General features: G+C 44.6%; 1 protein-coding gene across 11 annotated transcripts in view; it reads left to right on the top strand.

The window, feature by feature from the left end:
* Ptpmeg2 (Protein tyrosine phosphatase Meg2) overlaps positions 1–23,895 on the top strand; it is a 775,124-nt gene that overhangs the window by 406,721 nt on the left and 344,508 nt on the right. Inside the window, exon 1 of one of the 11 annotated variants that reach the window (XM_053781104.2) lies at positions 8,161–8,640. The exons of the other annotated variants lie outside the window; for them this stretch is intronic. Within the exon in view, the coding sequence (XP_053637079.1) occupies positions 8,602–8,640 (39 nt within the window). The 5' untranslated portion in view covers positions 8,161–8,601. Of the gene's footprint in view, positions 1–8,160; positions 8,641–23,895 lie in introns of those variants that run through there. 11 annotated transcript variants of the gene reach the window in all.

The raw sequence follows: 23,895 nt of genomic DNA, 5'->3' as shown, positions 1-23,895 counted from the left end.
CACTGGTGGTTGTGGGTGGATGATGTGTACACTGATGGGCGTGGGTGGATGATGTGTACACTGGTGGTTGTGGGTGGATGATGTGTACACTGGTGGTTGTGGGTGGATGATGTGTACACTTATGGGCGTGGGTGAATGATGTGTACACTGGTGGTTGTGGGTGGATGATGTGTACACTGGTGGTTGTGGGTGGATGATGTGTACACTTATGGGCGTGGGTGAATGATGTGTACACTGGTGGTTGTGGGTGGATGATGTGTACACTGGTGGTTGTGGGTGGATGATGTATACACTGGTGGGTGTGGGTGGATGATGTGTACACTGTTGGTTGTGGGTGGATCATTGTGTACACTGGTGGTTGTGGGTGGATGATGTGTACACTGGTGGTTGTGGGTGGATGATGTGTACACTGGTGGTTGTGGGTGAATGATGTGTACACTGGTGGTTGTGGGTGGATGATGTGTACACTGGTGGTTGTGGGTGGATGATGTGTACACTGGTGGTTGTGGGTGGATGATGTGTACACTGGTGGTTGTGGGTGGATGATGTGTACACTGATGGGCGTGGGTGGATGATGTGTACACTGGTGGTTGTGGGTGAATGATGTGTACACTGGTGGTTGTGGGTGGATGATATGTACACTGGTGGTTGTGGGTGGATGATGTGTACACTGGTGGTTGTGGGTGAATGATGTGTACACTGGTGGTTGTGGGTGGATGATGTGTACACTGGTGGTTGTGGGTGGATGATGTGTACACTGGTGGTTGTGGGTGGATGATGTGTACACTGGTGGTTGTGGGTGAATGATGTGTACACTGGTGGTTGTGGGTGGATGATGTGTACACTGGTGGTTGTGGGTGAATGATGTGTACACTGATGGGCGTGGGTGGATGATGTGTACACTGGTGGTTGTGGGAGAATGATGTGTACACTGGTGGTTGTGGGTGGATGATATGTACACTGGTGGTTGTGGGTGGATGATGTGTACACTGGTGGTTGTGGGTGGATGATGTGTACACTGATGGGCGTGGGTGGATGATGTGTACACTGGTGGTTGTGGGTGAATGATGTGTACACTGGTGGTTGTGGGTGGATGATGTGTACACTGATGGGCGTGGGTGGATGATGTGTACACTGGTGGTTGTGGGTGGATGATGTGTACACTGGTGGTTGTGGGTGAATGATGTGTACACTGGTGGTTGTGGGTGGATGATGTGTACACTGGTGGTTGTGGGTGGATGATGTGTACACTGATGGGCGTGGGTGGATGATGTGTACACTGGTGGTTGTGGGTGAATGATGTGTACACTGGTGGTTGTGGGTGGATGATGTGTACACTGATGGGCGTGGGTGGATGATGTGTACACTGGTGGTTGTGGGTGGATGATGTGTACACTGGTGGTTGTGGGTGGATGATGTGTACACTGGTGGTTGTGGGTGGATGATGTGTACACTGGTGGGTGTGGGTGAATGTGTACACTGGTGGTTGTGGGTGGATGATGTGTACACTTATGGGCGTGGGTGGATGATGTGTACACTGGTGGTTGTGGGTGGATGATGTGTACACTGATGGGTGTGGGTGGATGATGTGTACACTGGTGGTTGTGGGTGGATGATGTGTACACTGGTGGTTGTGGGTGGATGATGTGTACACTGGTGGGTGTGGGTGAATCATTGTGTTCACTGGTTGGTGTGGGTGGATGATGTGTACACGGTGGTTGTGGGTGGATGTGTACACTGTTGAGTGTAGGTGAATCATGTGTGCACTGGAGAGTGTAAGTAAATTTTGTACACTGGTGGGTGTAAGTACATTTTGTACACTGGTGGATGTAAGTACATTGTGTACGCTGGTAGGTGTGAGTACATTTTGTACACTGGTGTAAGTACATTATGTACACTGGTGGGTGTAAGTATATTTTGTACACTGGTGTAAATACATTTTGTACACTTGTGGGTGTAAGCACATTGTGTACACTGGTGGGTGTGAGTACATTTTGTACACTGGTGTAAGTACATTGTGTACATTGGTGGGTGTAAGTAAATTTTGTGCACTGGTGTAAGTACATTGTGTACACTGGTTGGCGTAAGTAAATTTTGTACACTGGTGGGTGTAAGTACATCGTGCACACTGGTGGGTGTATATACATTGTGGTCACTGGTGGATGTAAGTACATTGTGTACACTGGTGGGTGTATGTACATTGTGCACACTGATGGATGTAAGTACATTGTGTACATTGGTGGGGTGTATGTACATTGTGCACACTGATGGATGTAAGTACATTGTGTACATTGGTGGGGTGTATGTACATTGTGCACACTGATGGATGTAAGTACATTGTGTACATTGGTGGGGTGTATGTACATTGTGTACACTGATGGATGTAAGTACATTGTGTACACTGGTGGTGTGTATGTACATTGTGTACACTGATGGATGTAAGTACATTGTGTACACTGGTGGGGTGTATGTACATTGTGTACACTGATGGATGTAAGTACATTGTGTACACTGGTGGGTGTATGTACATTGTGTACACTGGTGGGGTGTATGTACATTGTGTACACTGGTGGATGTATGTACATTGTGTACACTGATGGATGTAAGTACATTGTGTACACTGATGGGTGTATGTACATTGTGTACACTGATGGATGTAAGTACATTTTATACACTTGGTGTAAGTACATTGTATACACTAGTGGTAGTATATTTCACGAATATGAGTTCATTATAAGTGTGTTAAAGAGTAATGGAAGTAAAGTACGCAGATCAGCATGGATTTAGAGCGGGAAGATCATGCTTCTCACAACTAACTCATTATGAATTACGGAGATGTTGGTAGAAAATTACACTTCAGATGTGGTAGTCAAGGCTCTGTGGTAGACATGTGACAGGTCAGACCACGGGGCGATTACACGCAAAATGACGGCGATGGGAATAAAGGAGAAAGTAAGTAAATAGATATTTAACTTTTAGATGAAAAGAACACAGAGTGGTAATAAATATAAAATGCAGTAAAATACGTAAGTAGCCCAAGTCATGGGCTCTGGTGCCTTTACTGTTTCTCAAGCCTCTAGCAGACGGATAAAAACATTACCTGGAGGGTATTCCGGGGATCAAAAACCCCGGTCAACGACCAGGCCTCCCGGTGGATCAGGGCCTGATCAACCAGGCTGTTCCTGCTGGCGGCACGTAGTCCAACGTACGAACCACAGCCCGGCTGATCCGGCACCGACTTTAAGTATATGTTAAGCTCCCTCTTAAAGGCAGTCAGGTGTCCATTGGTAATTCCCCTTATGCATGGTGGAAAGCTGTTGAACAGTCTTTGGGCCCCGGACACTTATGGTGTTTTCTCTTATTGTACCAGTAGCGCCCCTACTTTTCATAGGGGGTATTTCACACCGCCTTCCCAGTCTTATACTTTCGTAGGGAGTGATTTCTGTGTGCAGATTTGGGACCATTCCTTCTAGGATTTTCCAAGTGTAGATTATGATATATATCTCTCTCCTGCGTTCCAACGAGTACAAGTCAAGTGCTTCCAAACGTTCCCAGTAGTTACGGAATTTGATCGAACTTGTATGTGCAGTAAAGGTTCTCTGTACTCTCTAGATCTGCAATTTCACCTGCTTTGAATGGAGATGTTAATGTACAGCAATATTCCAGCCTTGAGAGAAGTGATTTGAAAAGGATCATCATTGGCTTGGAATCTCTTTGTCTGGACTTTCTCATTATCCATCCTATCATTTTCTTTGCAGTTGTGATCGTGGCAATGTTGTGATTCTTCCAGCAGTTTTGTGTCATTATTTCGGGTGAGCCCAAGATAAGACACGGAAAATTTGAAAAAGATTTAAGTAGTGTTCCCTTGGGTATTGGAGAATTACATGACGTTTGGTGGTGACAAATTCTAATTGCTTAGATAGCTTAGATATGGAGAGAATAAAGAACTCAAAGGGGCACTGTTTTCAAAATGCAAGATGCTTACCAAATAGAATGAGAGGAACATGTGAAATGTCTGAGTGTAAGAAACTCTGCAGACATTTCATTTAAAGAAAAGGCAAATGCCACGACAGTCAGGAAAATGACAGGGTGGATAATGATTAGATTTTAGATTTTGCCACCGAAGTGGCTAGTTTATTGTGCACCCCATATCCATCCTGTGGACGGTAGCGCGAGAGCATGTGGATACACAAAAGGCCTAGGAACTAGGCCCCAAAGGGTTAACAGGAATACATATGGATTTATATCTACATATCTATAGTTCACTTATCTGTTACATGCAAATTTAGGAAATTTGCTTAGTATATCTGGTATCTTATTTTCATTAATAAGATATCTTGACATGTCACATAGGTTATTATACTGTCTGTCTCTGTATTCCTCAATAAGTGGACAATTAAGCACATAGTGTTCAAGAGAGTGACCATATGCCTGATCACATAATTTACATTTAGTTTGATCATCATCTGTGTGTCTCCCAAACTGCCAGAAGTACTTGTAACCAAGCCTAAGCCTGGCCACTACAACATCAGTCAGTCTGTTCACATTGCAAGTTGCTCCATAAACATACTTATCTACGTTCATGTTATCATAGTGGGTTATAGATCTACTCAGGCTTCTAACTGCATTCCTATAACAATCATCTTCATTATTTACTTCTCTCCTAATATTATTCCTAATGCTAGACACAGTTATACCAAAGTTATATTCTACGTTCTCCTTCTGGATACTCTTCTTGGCTAACATATCAACTTTATCATGAAGGAGTAATCCAATGTGTGATGGGATCCATAGCAATTGTACATTAATTCCTTTGTCCCTAATTTTTGAGTATCTATACCTGGCTTCTCCAATGAGCATGTTGTTGGAGTCATTATATGAGTCAAGAGCCTTCAATGATGACATAGAATCAGTAATGATGATAGAATCAAGCTCAGTGTCATAGGTTAGCTTTAGCGCCATTAGGATTGCAAACAATTCAGTTTGCAGTGTAGACGCCCAGTTGTTAATTCTTATGCCTAACTCAACAAATTTATTATCGTTCTTAACTAGGGAGGTGGCAACAAGAGCAGATGCAGCCCTGCCAGAAGACTCCTGTTTAGATCCATCAGTGTATATAACTTGTGATAACTTAGAACTTAGAACTTTAGAAACATGGGAAATAATGCCATTCGTGACACTTGTGCTCTCTTAAAATATTGTTCATTGTTGATGGGTTCATTCAGGGCAGGAAAGATATCAGAGCTGGAAATGACAGAGATCAGTTATGTTATCATAAGAGCCAATACAGCGTTTCAGTTACTGGGATCGCGATAAAATCCTAAATATGTACGGGGCATAGGAGAGAGATAAACGATAATATATACATAGAAGGTGCTTGAGGGCCTGGCCCCAAATCTGCACACTGTCATAACAACATACTGGCATGAATAATATTGGAGAAAATGTAAAATAGGGACAAGCCTTGGCCAGGGCCGGTCGAAGGACCTGAACTTTCAAAACTCTTCCCGGGTATATCAAAGGTAAATATAACTAAGAATTTTGAACACATGCCCTGGTAAATATGAGGGTTGGTAAGTGGTCATAAGTTGTTCTTAATATTTTGTCTTCCAGGGATTTGGGAACCGCATATCGTGTAAGGTCTTACACATTACGTGATGCAATACACAAATAACCCGCACATAAAAGAGAGAAGCTTACGACGACGTTTCGGTCCGACTTGGACCATTGAGTGTGACTTTGCCAATGGTCCAAGTCGGACCGAAACGTCGTCGTAAGCTTCTCTCTTTTATGTGCGGGTTATTTGTGTATTGTTCCAGTCACGGTATTGTGCCTTTTTGTTATTTACGTGATGCAACAGTGATAGATGAGCGAAACTTATAAAGCAAGCTCACGAGATTTGTTTAAATTTAAGTTAGGGTTATTTAGGATAGAAACTGTTGGAAGGCCATCTAGTCCAGTTGGAGAGCTATCTAGCTCTGTTGGAAAACTGTTTAATACTGTTGGAAAACCATTTAGCGGTTTGAAAGCCATCTAGTGCTATTTGAAAACCATCTGGTTCTGCTGTAAAGCTGTCTATGCTGTTGGAAAGCCATGTAGTGCTGTTGGAAAGCTATCTAGTGCTGTTGGAAAGCCATGTAGTGCTGTTGGAAAGCCATGTAGTGCTGTTGGAAAGTTATCTAGTGCTGTTGGAAAGTTATCTAGTGCTGTTGGGAGGCTATCCAGTTCTGTTAGAAAGTTATCTAGTGCTGTTAGAAAGCTATTTGGTCTGTTCGTGCTAATCCCTGAATCCCTAGATCTTTCAATCCTCTTATGGGTGTTGGACTCGCTACATATTTTGTGACTCCCTCGCGTCTGTCTGGCTTCTAAACTCTGCCTTTTAATTTGCTTCCATCACTCTGATTAATGCTCATGTTTCAACACGCACAAACCAAATATATTGACATTTGAATATGTTTACATTTTCATCGTATGTCAAGGATGATAAATACTGTCTTTCTTAGCCCTCGATTTCTTCCAAATTAGAGAGAGAGAGAGAGAGAGAGATGTGTGTGTGTGTGTGTGTGTGTGTGTTTGCGTGTGCGCTCCATATTCGTGGTTGCAGGGGTCGAGTCTCAGCCACTGTCCCTGCCTCTCACTTGGTCTCTATTGGGTTCTCTCTCCTGGCTTTGTGAATGCTCTCATACCTATTCTTAAAGCTGTGTCTATATCCTGCCTCTACCGCTTCGTTGTCGAGTTCATTCCACTTCTTGACTACTTCTTGACTACTTCTTGACCACTTCTTGACTGGTCTCAGACCGGGCCGCGGGGGCGTTGACCCCCGGAACTCTCTCCAGGTAAACTCCAGGTAAACTCTGAGGCTGAAGAAATGTTTCCTGACATTCCCGTGACTCGTCTGCTTTTTACGTCTCCAGCTGTGCCTGTATGTACCTGTTATCCGCCTCTTGAACAGCCTATCTCTATCTGTTCTTTCATTTCCTCTTACTTTAGTAACTGGTGAATCGTTATGTCTCTAGTATTGTCAGGTTTAGTTTCTTTAAGTCTCCCCGTGTCTCAACCATTAGCTCTGGGATCAGTCTCATTGCAAACATCTGCACTTCGTTCATTTTATTATATGCTCGAGCAGATGTGGGTTCCATACTGGTGCTGCATACTCAGAGATGAGTCTGATATATGTTGTTTATAGTGTTGCAAATGACCCTTCGTTGATATCCCTAAAAGCTAACCTTAGATTTAGCAATTGAGCACATGCTGAAGATATTATTGGGGGGTGATAATTTATGTGATATGCTCGGTATTATACTTCATGAACGATATTGAAAACTGCCAACATCTACGAAACTTACAACATATTAATCCCCACTCGACTTAGAAGTCGCATAAATAACATGTCCCTGTACTCAGGCCCAGGCCCAGGCCCAGGCCCAGGCCCAGGCCCAGGCCCAGGCCCAGGCCCAGGCCCAGGCCCAGGCCCAGGTCCAGGCCCAGGCCCAGGCCCAGGCCCAGGCCCAGGCCCAGGCCCAGGCCCAGGTCCAGGCCCAGGTCCAGGCCCAGGTCCAGGCCCAGGTCCAGGTCCAGGCCCAGGTCCAGGCCCAGGTCCAGGCCCAGGCCCAGGCCCAGGCCCAGGCCCAGGTCCAGGCCCAGGCCCAGACCCAGGCCCAGGCCCAGGCCCAGGCCCAGGCCCAGGCCCAGGCCCAGACCCAGGCCCAGACCCAGGCCCAGACCCAGGCCCAGGCCCAGGCCCAGGCCCAGGCCCAGGCCCAGGCCCAGGCCCAGGCCCAGGCCCAGGCCCAGACCCAGATACACAAATAACCCGCACATAAAAGAGAGAAGCTTACGACGACGTTTCGGTCCGACTTGGACCCAGGCCCAGGCCCAGGCCCAGGCCCAGGCCCAGGCCCAGGCCCAGACCCAGGCCCAGACCCAGGCCCAGACCCAGATACACAAATAACCCGCACATAAAAGAGAGAAGCTTACGACGACGTTTCGGTCCGACTTGGACCCAGGCCCAGGCCCAGGCCCAGGCCCAGGCCCAGGCCCAGGCCCAGGCCCAGGCCCAGACTCATACCCAGGCCCAGACTCGTGTTACTCCATTTTTATTGAGTATATTTCTCGTAATCGTATACTAAATTTTGGTGACTCCAGTGTGTTGAAGGTTTTTCAATATACAACTCTCATTCGGAGTTGTTGTTTGTGGGACAGAACTGCAGATAAGGAAGTTTAAGTTATCCGAAGGTGGTAATATCAAAGGTAGTGGTCTCGTGCCTGTCGTGAGAGTGACACTGAACGGTTCGCCATATGACGACATTTCGCTCAAGTAATTTTTCCCTCACGAGTGTCAGAAAAATTATAACAGCAGCAACAACAACAACGTGAGACTGCTGATGTTTGTGTGAGAGGAGAGCAGTGACAAAAGTAGACGTAGAGGAAAGTCAGCAGCACCATCACGTTCCTCTCCTGACCACCCTGCCTGTGTTTTTGGCCTGTACCAGCCTGTTGTGTGGTGCAGGCGCCTGCAGGAGGGTGTGTGAGCGACGCCACCAGAGAGGGTTAACACCCCACATTGTGATGCCATAGTAGTGTGCTGGATCTGGTGTGGTAATGATGATGATATGTGGCGCTATGGACTGCTTCATCCAGGTGAGTAACGCTCACTCATGTTCTCTCTCGTTTTTTCTACACTCCCCTCTCACCTCTTTAAAAAAATACCCTACAAATTTCTTTAATTTTTTTTATTATTTTTGTGTGTGTCTGTCTGTTGTAGAGCTCTCTGTATAAGTACACTTGACTGATATACAGTACTTCATTTGCACAGGTACATGATACCCAGACAGAATGCATCTATAAATAGGCACACACATGTTTATAGTATACATGTTTCTTGGACTGTACATACACATATATTCTGTATATATTTTTGGGAACGCGCCCGAGCTCTGAGAAGCTGGAGGAGATTTTCGTATTATAATCAGTGATAAACACGTAACAGTATGTACTAGACATGTATCTCTCACACCTCATGTACTGTATATGCCATCTTTATATTAATATATATATATATATATATATATATATATATATATATATATATATATATATATATATATATATTATTGTGACCACGAACGAGTGGTATTCATCAATAACAACACTGCACTAGCCAAGGACTCGAACACATGCTGCTTTGGCCTGCCTCATGGTGGGCGAAAACACATGACGCCCTTATCAACTCAACCATACGATCCTTAAGAGTATAGCATCCAGCGGATATGTATAGGGTGGAGCAGAGAAAACACATGTTTTTCACAACTGAATAACTTTGTGTATTTTAAAGATAAACAGATCTTAATTACATCAAATAAAAGGCATTTGAAGACATTTTTGAAATTTACACACAGACGAAGCACATTTCCATCTGGGTGGCAATGTTAACAAAGACAACTGTTGGATGCAACATACCCCCAGTGAAAAGTAGGGGCGTCACTGGTACACTAAGAGAAAACACAATAAGTGTCCGAGGCCCAAGACTGTTCAACAGCCTCCCACCAGCAATAAGGGGCATTACGGGAAGTCCCCTGGTTGTCTTCAAGAGGGAGCTGGACAGATACCTAAAGACGGTGCCGGATCAACCGGGCTGTGGTTCGTACGTTGGATTACGTGCGGCCAGCAGTAACAGCCTCGTAAGACAGGAACGCCCCTTTGTAAAACCATGTTGAGATTCATTAATGGAGATAAGGCTTATTGGTCTATAGTTCGAAGCCAAGGACCTGTCACCTGCCTTGTAAATAGGTATTACATTTGCCATTTTCCACTTATCAGGCACTATGCCAGTTTGTAGTGATATGTTAAAAAGATTAGCCAAAGGTATGCTAAGTTCATCTTTACATTCCTTGAACACCCTTGTGAACAGTTCATCAGGACCTGGGGATTTGTTAGGTTTTAGTTTCTCTATTTGTCTGAGGACCATGTCACTAGTTACCGCAATCGTACATAGTTTATTATCATCCTGTTCTACATAATCTATTATTTCAGGAATATCGCTAGTATTTTCCTGGGTGAAAACTGAGAAGAAGTAGGTACTGAGAATTTCACACATATCCTTATCACTGTCAGTAATCTGACCAGAGTTACTCTTAAGTGGGCCAATCTTGTCCCTAATCTTACTTCTGTATACCTGAAAGAACCCTTTTGGGTTAGTCTTTGAATCCCTTGCGACCTTAGCCTCATAATCCCTTTTTGCATTTTTTATTCCTTTCTTTATTTCTCTCTTTAATTGAATATATTGATTTCTTAACTGCCCATCCCCTCCTTTGATATGCCTATATATGCCCCTCTTTTGACCAATGAGATGTTTTAATCTATTGTTCATCCATTTGGGATCATTTTTGTTAGATCTGATTTCCCTACTCGGAACAAAAGTTGTCTGGGCAGCTAGAACTATGCTCTGAAAAACGCCATATTGGCAACCAAGATCACCTACCTGACCCATAGTGAGGACATCCCAGTTTAGCCCACCCAGGTAATTTTTCAGTCCCATGAAGTCGGCCAAGCGAAAATCTGGGACAGAGATTTGATTGCAGTTATCTGGGTAATTCCATGATATATTAAAACTAAGTGATTTGTGATCACTTTCCCCAAGCTCATCATTAACCTCAAGGTTATTAATTAGTGAATCTTTGTTGGCAAGAACCAAATCAAGCAAATTGTTTCCTCTAGCTGGTTCTGTCACAACCTGTTCTAAAAAGCAATCCTGAACCGTATCAAGAAAGTCACTAGACTCAAGATTTCCTGTCATATTGTTCCAGTCAATTTGTCTAAAGTTAAAATCTGCCATTATCACAGCATTTTCATATCTAGATGCCTTATGAATTTCGTCCCATAACAGCTTACTGCACTACCTATCAAGGTTTGGGGGCCTATAAATCACACCCAGAATTAATTTGTCACGTCCCTCGAGAAACTGTAGCCAAACAGATTCTGTGTTCGATGTTTCTAATCTTATATCATGTCTAAGACAATTTAAAATTTCTCTGACATACATCGCCACTCCACCACCCTTCCTGTTGATCCTATCTGTGCAGAATAGTTTATAACCCTGTATGTTGCATTCAGAAGGCATTTCTCTATCTTTCAGGTTGAACCAGGTCTCTGTTTTACCAATAATATCTATATTACCTACACTTGCAAGTAATCTTAGCTCATCTATCTTATTTCTTAGACTCCTACTATTTGTATAGTAAACCTTAAGGGAGCTAGTTACTTGTTGCCCTCTACTCTCTCGCTTTGTTTGTTGATAAATTGATTTGCCATTACTAACAACTTTATTTTGAATATTGTCTTTTAAACATATCCCTGAGGTATCCTGGTAATAACTGCTGCTTTTAACCCTATTGATGCAGCCTGATTGTTTCCCACAAACACCCATACCTCTATAATCTATCAGTTTAAATTCCTAGATAAGTCATCAGTTACCCTCTCAATCGAATTGGCTAATGCAACCACTCCATCCCCAGAGAGATGAACCCCATCCCTTGCATACATATCACATTTGCCAAAGAACAGGTCCCAGTTATCAATGAATGGGATTGCAAGTTCCTTGCAGTACCTGTCTAGCCAGCAATTTGTACCAATTGCCCTAGATGTCCATTCATTGCCCACTCCCTTTCTAGGCAAGATGCTACATGTGACTGGGATCCCTCCCTTAGACCTAACTACTTCTATGGCTGACCTGTACTTATCCAGCAGCTCCTCTCTCCTGCCCTTCCCAATGTCATTACCCCCAGCACTCAGATAATGGGCTTGTTCCCATTACCTGCCATAATATTATCCAACCTGCTGACTATGTCACCAACACTAGCTCCAGGAAGGCACACTTTATCTCTGTTACAAAATGCACGGTCCATATATCTTACCTGAGAATCGCCTACTATTAAAATATTCTTACCTTGATTAGCAGGGGAATCAGTGGTACCTTCAACCTCACTAACCACTGAAGTACACTCGTCTTGGAGAACAGAGAATCGATTTCCTACCTTCACATCTTCTCTATTAACTCTCCTCATCTTCCTTCTTCCTGAACTTTGAACCACTTGCCACTTAATTAAAGTGGCTGCCACTATCACTGCTGGTGACCATTTCCTCCTTACCAGCTAAATCCTTCACACACTCACTCCCAAACTCATCTATGCGAAGCTTCAGCATCCTATTTTCCTCCTGAAGAAGTAGAATCTCCTTCTTCAACACTTGAACCTGAGATTCTAAAACAATACAACAAGCCATGGTGCTTGGTAACAGCCCACGCTAACTCCTAAGAGCTTAGGCAGGTATGACCGCAGGTGACCACTGACCTCAGCGTACTTAACAATGCAAGATAAACCACGAAGAGGGGTGGGGGTGGAAATCTATAGCTCAAGTACTTTCACACTTCTCAGTGCATCATCAGGAGGTATGTAATAGTGTTGCAAGGAAGCAACTGAAGGATTGATGGGGAAGTATTTTCATAGGGTAGCTCAGCGCGGGTTGACACAAGCCGTGGCTTGTCTTGCATTGTATATATATATATATATATATATATATATATATATATATATATATATATATATATATATATATATATATATATATATATATATATATATATATATATATATGTGTGTGTGTGTGTGTGTGTGTGTGTGTGTGTGTGTGTGTGTGTGTGTGTGTGTGTGTGTGTGTGTGTATATTTATATATATATATGTATATATATATATATATATATATGTCGTGCCGAATATGTAAAACTGGTCAATTAGCGAGAACTCATTTAAAATTAAGACCTTTCTAAAATTTTCTCTTATACGTTTAAAGATATATTTTTTTCATTAATGTTAATGTAAAAATTTTTAATTTTGCACCAATAGAATCTTAGAAAACTTACCTAACCTTATTATAACAAGAACAATTTATTTTAGCCTAACCCAACTATATATATTTTAGATTTGTTTACAATAATTTAATACTGAACAAACACAACGAAATATATTTTTTTCGTTAGGTTCAGAATGATTTTGGCGAAATTATTGCATACACAAATTTTCGCTTGTCCTATATGGCAAGATGAGCGTTGCTATTTAAGCCAAGATCGCAAGTTCTGCCTATTCGGCACGACATATATATATATATATATATATATATATATATATATATATATATATATATATATATATATATATATATATGTGTGTGTGTGTGTGTGTGTGTGTACACACACACACGCTGCTTTTACTCTCACTTTAGCACACTATATATACAAGTGCACGTATATGCATACACGCCCATCTGAATTTTCTTTTATTTTTGTAAATAGTTCTTGTTCTTACCTATTTCCTTTCATCTCCATGGGGAAGTGGAAAAGAATCTTTCATCCGTAAGCAATACTTACACACCCTTGTGGATTTAACGCTTCTACAATATTATTATTAATAAATTGGTTAATTGGCTCATTTTCTAATTATCTTCTTGTGATCTCTCTTCTTTAAATAAATGCTTCTTTGCCTCTTTGATGGCCGCAATTTAATTTTAAAATTCGGTTTCTTGCAATTGTTGCTTTCAAGTGTTCCCGCTTTTCTGGGTACACTGACGAAATCTTCAGTTTGCTTATTACTATAAACAATGTGTGTGTTGTTTCTCCTAGGTACATGTGCATATTTCGTAGTGTTATCTGTGTGTGCGCTGTGTCCCCGGGTTATAGTGTTATCTGTGTGTGCGCTGTGTCCCCGGGTTATAGTGTTATCTGTGTGTGCGCTGTATCCCCGGGTTATAGTGTTATCTGTGTGTGCGCTGTATCCCCGGGTTATAGTGTTATCTGTGTGTGCGCTGTGTCCCCGGGTTATAGTGTTATCTGTGTGTGCGCTGTGTCCCCGGGTTATAGTGTTATCTGTGTGTGTGCTGTGTCCCCGGGTTATAGTGTTATCTGTGTGTGTGCTGTGTCCCCGGGTTATAGTGTTATCTGTGTGTGCGCTGTGTCCCCGGGTTATAGTGTTATCTGTGTGTGCGCTGTGTCCCCGGGTTATAGTGTTATCTGTGTGTGTGCTGTGTCCCCGGGTTATAGTGTTATCTGTGTGTGTGCTGTGTCCCCGGGTTATAGTGTTATCTGTGTGTGCGCTGTGTCCCCGGGTTATAGTGTTATCTGTGTGTGCGCTGTGTCCCCGGGTTATAGTGTTATCTGTGTGTGCGCTGTGTCCCCGGGTTATAGTGTTATCTGTGTGTGCGCTGTGTCCCCGGGTTATCTGTTAGCTGCTCTTGGGAACATTTTCACTAATGCTTGATCTGAGACCAGGTATCCTAGGTGGGAAAGCTACTTACAAGATTAACAACTGTTAAGAAGCACATAGGAAAGATAAAAATATGAATATGTTGAATATCAGAAGTTCGTAAAATGTCTCTCGTCTTGTTTCTTCATCAGATAAAAAAATGAGACCAACCCTACCGAAAGAAAAAAACAAAGATGTTTCCATTTTTCATTTGTTTAACAGTACGACAATATTTCCCTGGTTGATTGTTGTCTGCCAGTTTACTGCATAAACCTACGTTATTGTGTAGTCTTCCCCGTGTGTGTGTTCTACCCCAGGGTACTTGCTTACTTGTGTATTACCCGTGTGTCTGTTCTACCCCAGGGTACTGGCTTACTTGTGTATTACCCGTGTGTCTGTTCTACCCCAGGGTACTGGCTTACTTGTGTATTACCTGTGTGTGTTCTACCCCAGGGTACTGGCTTACTTGTGTATTACCCGTGTGTCTGTTCTACCCCAGGGTACTGGCTTACTTGTGTATTACCCGTGTGTGTGTTCTACCCCAGGGTACTGGCTTACTTGTGTATTACCTGTGTGTGTGTTCTACCCCAGGGTACTGGCTTACTTGTGTATTACCCGTGTGTCTGTTCTACCCCAGGGTACTGGCTTACTTGTGTATTACCCGTGTGTATGTTCTACCCCAGGGTACTGGCTTACTTGTGTATTACCTGTGTGTCTGTTCTACCCCAGGGTACTGGCTTACTTGTGTATTACCTGTGTGTCTGTTCTACCCCAGGGTACTGGCTTACTTGTGTATTACCCGTGTGTCTGTTCTACCCCAGGGTACTGGCTTACTTGTGTATTACCCGTGTGTCTGTTCTACCCCAGGGTACTGGCTTACTTGTGTATTACCCGTGTGTGTGTTCTACCCCAGGGTACTGGCTTACTTGTGTATTACCCGTGTGTCTGTTCTACCCCAGGGTACTGGCTTACTTGTGTATTACCTGTGTGTGTGTTCTACCCCAGGGTACTGGCTTACTTGTGTATTACCCGTGTGTCTGTTCTACCCCAGGGTACTGGCTTACTTGTGTATTACCTGTGTGTGTGTTCTACCCCAGGGTACTGGCTTACTTGTGTATTACCTGTGTGTCTGTTCTACCCCAGGGTACTGGCTTGTGTATTACCTGTGTGTCTGTTCTACCCCTGGGTACTGGCTTACTTGTGTATTACCCGTGTGTCTGTTCTACCCCAGGGTACTGGCTTACTTGTGTATTACCCGTGTGTCTGTTCTACCCCAGGGTACTGGCTTACTTGTGTATTACCTGTGTGTGTGTTCTACCCCAGGGTACTGGCTTACTTGTGTATTACCTGTGTGTTCTACCCCAGGGTACTGGCTTACTTGTGTATTACCTGTGTGTGTGTTCTACCCCAGGGTACTGGCTTACTTGTGTATTACCTGTGTGTGTGTTCTACCCCAGGGTACTGGCTTACTTGTGTATTACCTGTGTGTGTGTTCTACCCCAGGGTACTGGCTTACTTTTGTATTACCTGTGTGTGTGTTCTACCCCAGGGTACTGGCTTACTTGTGTATTACCTGTGTGTGTGTTCTACCCCAGGGTACTGGCTTACTTGTGTATTACCTGTGTGTGTGTTCTACCCCAGGGTACTGGCTTACTTGTGTATTACCTGTGTGTCTGTTCTACCCCAGGATACTGGCTTACTTGTGTATTACCTGTGTGTCTGTTCTACCCCTTGGTACTGGGTTACTTGTGTCTTATCTGGGTGTCTGTTCTACCCCAGGGTACTGGCTTACTTGTGTATTACCTGTGTGTGTGTTCTACCCCAGGGTACTGGCTACTTGAGTATTACATGTGTGTGTGTTCCTCCCCAGGGTACTGGCTTACTTGTGTATTACCTGTGTGTGTGTTCTACCCCAGGGTACTGGCTTACTTGTGTATTACCTGTGTGTGTGTTCTACCCCAGGGTACTGGCTTACTTGTGCATTACCTGTGTGTGTGTTCTACCCCAGGGTACTGGCTTACTTGTGCATTACCTGTGTGTCTGTTCTACCCCAGGGTACTGGCTTACTTGTGTATTACCTGTGTGTGTGTTCTACCCCAGGGTACTGGCTTACTTGTGTATTACCTGTGTGTGTGTTCTACCCCAGGGTACTGGCTTGTGTATTACCCGTGTGTGTGTTCTACCCCAGGGTACTGGCTTGTGTATTACCCGTGTGTGTGTTCTACCCCAGGGTACTGGCTTGTGTATTACCTGTGTGTGTGTTCTACCCCAGGGTACTGGCTTACTTGTGTATTACCTGTGTGTGTGTTCTACCCCAGGGTACTGGCTTACTTGTGTATTACCTGTGTGTGTGTTCTACCCCAGGGTACTGGCGTACTTGTGTATTACCTGTGTGTCTGTTCTACCCCAGGGTACTGGCTTGTGTATTATCTGGGTGTCTGTTCTACCCCAGGGTACTGGCTTACTCGTGTATTACCTGTGTGTCTGTTCTGCCCCAGGGTACTGGCTTACTTGTGTATTACCTGTGTGTGTGTTCTACCCCAGGGTACTGGCTTACTTGTGTATTACCTGTGTGTGTGTTCTACCCCAGGGTACTGGCTTGTGTATTACCCGTGTGTCTGTTCTACCCCAGGGTACTGGCTTACTTGTGTATTACCTGTGTGTGTGTTCTACCCCAGGGTACTGGCTTACTTGTGTATTACCTGTGTGTGTGTTCTACCCCAGGGTACTGGCGTACTTGTGTATTACCTGTGTGTCTGTTCTACCCCAGGGTACTGGCTTGTGTATTATCTGGGTGTCTGTTCTACCCCAGGGTACTGGCTTACTCGTGTATTACCTGTGTGTCTGTTCTGCCCCAGGGTACTGGCTTACTTGTGTATTACCTGTGTGTGTATTCTACCCCAGGGTACTGGCTTACTTGTGTATTACCTGTGTGTCTGTTCTACCCCAGGGTACTGGCTTGTGTATTACCTGTGTGTCTGTTCTACCCCAGGGTACTGGCTTGTGTATTACCTGTGTGTGTGTTCTACCCCAGGGTACTGTCTTACTTGTGTATTACCCGTGTGTCTGTTCTACCCCAGGGTACTGTCTTACTTGTGTATTACCCGTGTGTCTGTTCTACCCCAGGGTACTAGCTTACTTGTGTATTACCCGTGTGTTTGTTCTACCCCAGGGTACTGACTTACTTGTGTATTACCCGTGTGTCTGTTCTACCCCAGGGTACTGGCTTACTTGTGTATTACCCGTGTGTTTGTTCTACCCCAGGGTACTGACTTGTGTATTACCCGTGTGTCTGTTCTACCCCAGGGTACTGGCTTACTTGTGTATTACCCGTGTGTCTGTTCTACCCCTGGGTACTGGCTTACTTGTGTATTACCTGTGTGTCTGTTCTACCCCTGGGTACTGGCTTGTGTATTACCTGTGTGTCTGTTCTACCCCAGGGTACTGGCTTACTTGTGTATTACCTGTGTGTCTGTTCTACCCCAGGGTACTGGCTTGTGTATTACCTGTGTGTGTGTTCTACCCCAGGGTACTGGCTTGTGTATTACCTGTGTGTGTGTTCTACCCCAGGGTACTGGCTTACTTGTGTATTACCCGTGTGTCTGTTCTACCCCAGGGTACTGGCTTGTGTATTACCCGTGTGTCTGTTCTACCCCAGGGTACTGGCTTACTTGTGTATTACCCGTGTGTCTGTTCTACCCCTGGGTACTGGCTTACTTGTGTATTACCTGTGTGTGTGTTCTACCCCTGGGTACTGGCTTACTTGTGTATTACCTGTGTGTGTGTTCTACCCCAGGGTACTGGCTTATTTGTGTATTACCCGTGTCTGTTCTACCCCAGGGTACTGGCTTGTGTATTACCTGTGTGTGTGTTCTACCCCAGGGTACTGGCTTGTGTATTACCCGTGTGTCTGTTCTACCCCAGGGTACTGGCTCACTTGTATATTACCCGTGTGTCTGTTCTACCCCAGGGTACTGGCTTGTGTATTACCCGTGTGTCTGTTCTATCCCATGGTGCTGGCTTACTTGTGTATTACCAGTGTGTCTGTTCTACCCCTGGGTACTGGCTTACTTGTGTATTACCTGTGTGTCTGTTCTACCCCTGGGTACTGGCTTACTTGTGTATTACCTGTGTGTGTGTTCTTCCCCTGGGTACTGGCTTACTTGTGTATGACCTGTGTGGTGTCTGTTCTACCCCTGGATACTGGGCTTACTTGTGTATGACCTGTGTGGTGTCTGTTCTACCCCTGGGTACCGGGTTACTTGTGTATTACCTGTGTGTCTGTTCTACCCCTGGGTACTGGCTTGTGTATTACCTGTGTGTCTTTTATACCCCTGGGTACTGGCATACTTGTGTATTACCTGTGTGTCTTTTCTACCCCTGGGTACTGGCTTACTTGCGTATTACCTGTGTGTGTGTTCTACCCCTGGGTACTGGCTTATTTGTGTATTACCTGTGTGTCTGTTCTACCCCTGGGTACTGGGTTACTTGTGTATTACCTGTGTCTGTTCTACCCCTGGGTACTGGCTTACTTGTGTAGTACCTGTGTGTCTGTTCTACCCCTTGGTACTGGGTTACTTGTGTATTACCTGTGTGTCTGTTCTACCCCTGGGTACTGGCTTACTTGTGTATTACCTGTGTGTCTTTTCTACCCCTGGGTACTGGCTTACTTGCGTATTACCTGTATGTCTGTTCTGCCCCTGGGTACTGGCTTACTTGTGTATTACCTGTGTCTGTTCTACCCCTGGGTACTGGCTTACTTGTGTATTCTACCCCTGGGTACTGGCTTGTGTATTACCTGTGTGTCTGTTCTACCCCTGGGTACTGGCTTACTTGTGTATTACCTGTGTGTCTGTTCTACCCCTTGGTACTGGGTTACTTGTGTCTTATCTGTGTGTCTGTTCTACCTCTGGGTACTGGCTTAGTTGTGTATTTCCTGTGTGTCTGTTCTACCCCTGGGTACTGGGTTACTTGTGTCTTATATGTGTGTGTGTACTACCCCTGGGTACTGGCTTATTGTGTATTACCTGTGTGTCTGTTCTACCCCTGGGTACTGGGTTACTTCTGTATTACCTGTGTATCTGCTTCCCCTGGGTACTGGGTTACTTGTGTCTTACCTCTGTTCTACCCCTGGGTACTTGGTTACTTGTGTATTACCTGGGCGTCTGTTCTACCCCTGGGTACTGGGTTACTTGTGTATTGCCTGTGTGTCTGTTCTACCCCTTGGTACTGGGATACTTGTGTCTTATCTGTGTGTCTGTTCTACCTCTGGGTACTGGCTTAATTGTGTATTTCCTGTGTGTCTGTTCTACCCCTGGGTACTGGGTTACTTGTGTCTTATATATGTGTGTGTTCTACCCCTGGGAACTGTCTTACTTGTGTCTTATCTGTGTGTCTGTTCTACCCCTGGGTACTGGCTTATTGTGTATTACCTGTGTGTCTGTTCTACCCCTGGGTACTGGGTTACTTGTGTCTTATCTCTGTTCTACCCCTGGGTACTTGGTTACTTGTGTATTACCTGGGCCTCTGTTCTACCCCTGGGTACTGGGTTAATTGTGTATTGCCTGTGTGTCTGCTCCTTCCCCTGGGTACTGGGTTACTTGTGTATTACCTGTGTGTCTGCTCCTTCCCCTGGGTACTGGGTTACTTGTGTCTTATGTGTGTCTGTTCTACCCCTGGGTGCTGGGTTACTTGTGTCTTATCTGTGTGTCTTCTACCCCTGGGTACTGGGTTACTTGTGTTTTACCTGTGTGTCTGCACCTTCTCCTGGGTACTGAGTTACTTGTGTATTACCTGTGTGTCTGCACCTTCTCCTGGGTACTGAGTTACTTGTGTATTACCTGTGTGTCTGCACCTTCTCCTGGGTACTGAGTTACTTGTGTATTACCTGTGTGTCTGCACCTTCTCCTGGGTACTGAGTTACTTGTGTATTACCTGTGTGTCTGCACCTTCCCCTGGGTACTGTGTCACTTGTGTATTACCTGTGTGTCTGCACCTTCCCCTGGGTACTGTGTCACTTGTGTATTACCTGTGTGTCTGCACCTTCCCCTGGGTACTGTGTCACTTGTGTATTACCTGTGTGTCTGCACCTTCCCCTGGGTACTGTGTCACTTGTGTATTACCTGTGTGTCTGCACCTTCCCCTGGGTACTGTGTCACTTGTGTATTACCTGTGTGTCTGCACCTTCCCCTGGGTACTGTGTCACTTGTGTATTACCTGTGTGTCTGCACCTTCTCATGGGCACATGCAACAACATTTTAATAAACTATTGATTCTTCCAGTCTTTGTCATACCGTGGATCAGTTTCAATTTCCGGTACCCTATAAATCGTTACATTTTTTCGTCTCGTCTGTACAGTAACGTGTATGCTGCGTCAGGCTACGTTATTAAAGCAACTTACCACAGATGTTGAACACGTATTTTAAATCTAACTTTTAACAGTGAAAACAATTTGGAAGTGTATTTGCAGATTTGTAGTTGCTCATATTTGTAGTTGCTCATTATTCCTTGGCATTTTGTGTTGGATATGTGAGCTAGATGGCCGTCAGCAGTAATAGCCTGGTTGATCAGGCAGTCATCAGACATGCCTGATGCCGGGGTCGAGCTGCAGAAATAGGAAAAATAGCGAAGACCTTCAAAGGTATATCAAAGATAAAGGTTTGGTACCTGCTGGGACCTCAGGGTTATCTGCTGGGACCTCTGGGTACCTGCTGGGACCTCGGGGTTACCTGCCAGAACCTCAGGGTTACCTGCCGGGACCTCAGGGTTTCCTCCCGGGACCTCAGGGTTACCTGCCGGGACCTCAGGGTACCTGCTGGGACCTTTGGGTACCTGCTGGGACCTTAGGGTACCTGCTGGGACCTCGAGGTTACCTGGTGGGACCTCAGGGTTACCTGCCGGGACCTCAGGGTACCTGCTGGGACCTTAGGGTACCTGCTGGGACCTCGGGGTTACCTGCTGGGACCTCGGGGATACCTGCTGGAACCTCAGGGTTACCTGCCGGGACCTCAGGGTTTCCTCCCGGGACCTCAGGGTTACCTGCCGGGACCTCAGGGTACCTGCTGGGACCTTTGGGTACCTGCTGGGACCTTAGGGTACCTGCTGGGACCTCGAGGTTACCTGGTGGGACCTCAGGGTTACCTGCTGGGACCTTAGGGTACCTGCTGGGACCTTGGGGTTACCTGCTGGGACCTCGGGGATACCTGCTGGGACCTCAGGGGTACCTGTTGGGACCTTAGAATACCAGCTGGTACCATAGCACTGTATCGTCTTTTACAGACGATTCTAGAACTTGTATGAGTGGCATCCATAGAAGACACAGTGAGTCTCCAAGGTGATATAAACTAAGTCTTCCTGTGGATAACTGATAGCAATATGATGTTCAATAAGGATAAATTTAAGTTAATACGTCACGAAAGAATGAAGGAAATATAAACACGATCGGAGTACGAGACAAACTCCTATCACTTAACAGAACGTAAGTCAGATGTGAGAGACCTGGGAGTGATAATGTCCGAAGATCTTACGTTCAAGGAAAATGATAGGTTGGATAACTGGAATTTTCAGAAGAAGAGATGCCAAGCCACTGACACTCCTCGGGTCACTCGGTTCTCTCTAGGCGGAATATTGCTTTATACTAACGGCCACCTTGAAGAGACGAGACATTACTGGGTTAGATGCCCAGAGGTCCAGAGAACTTTTGCAGCTCGTATAAACTCAGCCAGGCACTTACATTACTAGGAGCACTTGGAGTCCCAAGAACTGTACTCACTGGAACGTTGGCGAGAATGATATATCATAATTTTCACTTGTAAGATACTGGAGGGATTGGTTCCAAACCTGCACACCAGAATTACTGCTTATGAAGACGAGACTTGGCAGACGGTGCAGGATACCTCCAATGATAAGATGGGGAGCGGTGAGCACATTGAGAGAAGACTGGTTAATGTTAAGGGACCATGACTCGTGAAGTCCTTTCATAAAGGAATATAGCAACAATCTTCTAGCTGTCTTCAAGAGAACTCGACAGGTACCTCGAAACAGTTCCTGATCCGTCGGGTTGTGGTGCATATGTTGGACTGCGAGCAGCGGCCACCAACAGTTCGATCGGCCAGTCCAGCAACCAGGAGGCCTGGTCTAGGGCCGGGCCGCGGGGACGGTGATCTCTGGAAGCGACTCCAGGTAGACTCAACGATACAGATATACTTTGGCTCACCACTTTTATCTGTGTGTCACTCAGTGCATTTTTCTTTTTAGTATACTTATAATTGACTACGTTAGTAATTTATCTTATGCTATATTACAGCTAAATAGTGGGAACAAAAGTCAACATTGTTTCCCTGGCATATTTCATCATAGTGTTGAAATCTGGCAGCTTCAGCTGTAAGACTTCAGTAGCGTAATGAAGAGATCTTCTGGTATTCCTCCAAGAACACAACGATGAGAGCTTCAAAGGTTTCGTTCCAGCAGCTGCTAGAGCTTCAAAGGTTTCATTCCAGCAGCTGCTAGAGCTTCAAAGGTTTCGTTCCAGCAGCTGCTAGAGCTTCAAAGGTTTCGTTCCAGCAGCTGCTAGAGCTTCAAAGGTTTCGTTCCAGCAGCTGCTAGAGCTTCAAAGGTTTCGTTCCAGCAGCTGCTAGAGCTTGAAAGGTTTCGTTCAAGCAGAGCTGGAGTACAGTACTATTATTTGGAAATGGAAATTTCCAAATAATAGTACTGTACTGTGTGGTGTATCCCATAATTAGGAAAAATTACACTGCTCTGCATTTGGAATGTTTTTAATTTTTATTTTTTATTGGTGGTTGCGATCTTACATATTCTTCGGCTGCTGATTGTAAATATCTAAACCATTTTGATCTATCACTTAAGGATTTTGAATAAAATACAAATTAATGATAAAAAATGTGAATTTTTAATAAATTGTTAATTTATTAAAATTAGGCATATGAATTCCAAATCAACATGAATCAAATCAAATTATTTTATTAAAATATTCTCCTAATGGTTAGCCTACATATTGAATCAAAGGAAGGAGGACTGCTTTAATTTTTACTCGTGCTGTGCATCGAGACCATTACGTTTCAATGACCAGCACTAATCCACCATCATGCTGACATTCCATATGCCCTGGTATCGAGTTCCCATGGTGCAAATATCCTGATGGAACCATTTTTCCTTGTTCCTCACTGTAACCCCCACAATTGTTGGGAAAATAGACAAGATGTGAGTGCAAAAAGTGCATCTTCACACTCATTCTAGACCCAAGTTGTTGGAAACTTGAAATCAAGACTTGGAACATTTTTTTCATATTCGGAGGAGCGCCTGTTTCCCAGGAAGTTGTGGACAATCTGCTTGAATGAAACCCAGGCATTCACCTCGACACCTGCTAATGCTTCATCAAAATGCTTGTCCTTTATCAATTCCCGAATCTGAGGGCCAACAAAGATTCCCGCCTTGAGTTTACCTTCACTTATACGAGGAAACTTTGACTCCAGGTACTTGAAAACAGTTCCATTCTTGTTCAAGGCATTCACAAAATTTTTCATGAGCCCTAATTTGATGTGTAGTCGTGGCAGCAGAATTTCCTTGGGGTCATCTAGTGGCACA

This window comes from Cherax quadricarinatus, chromosome 6, assembly GCF_038502225.1.
Source record: "Cherax quadricarinatus isolate ZL_2023a chromosome 6, ASM3850222v1, whole genome shotgun sequence".
Classification (NCBI taxonomy): Eukaryota; Metazoa; Arthropoda; class Malacostraca; order Decapoda; family Parastacidae; genus Cherax; species Cherax quadricarinatus.
This window is presented reverse-complemented; position numbering and strand designations above follow the sequence as displayed.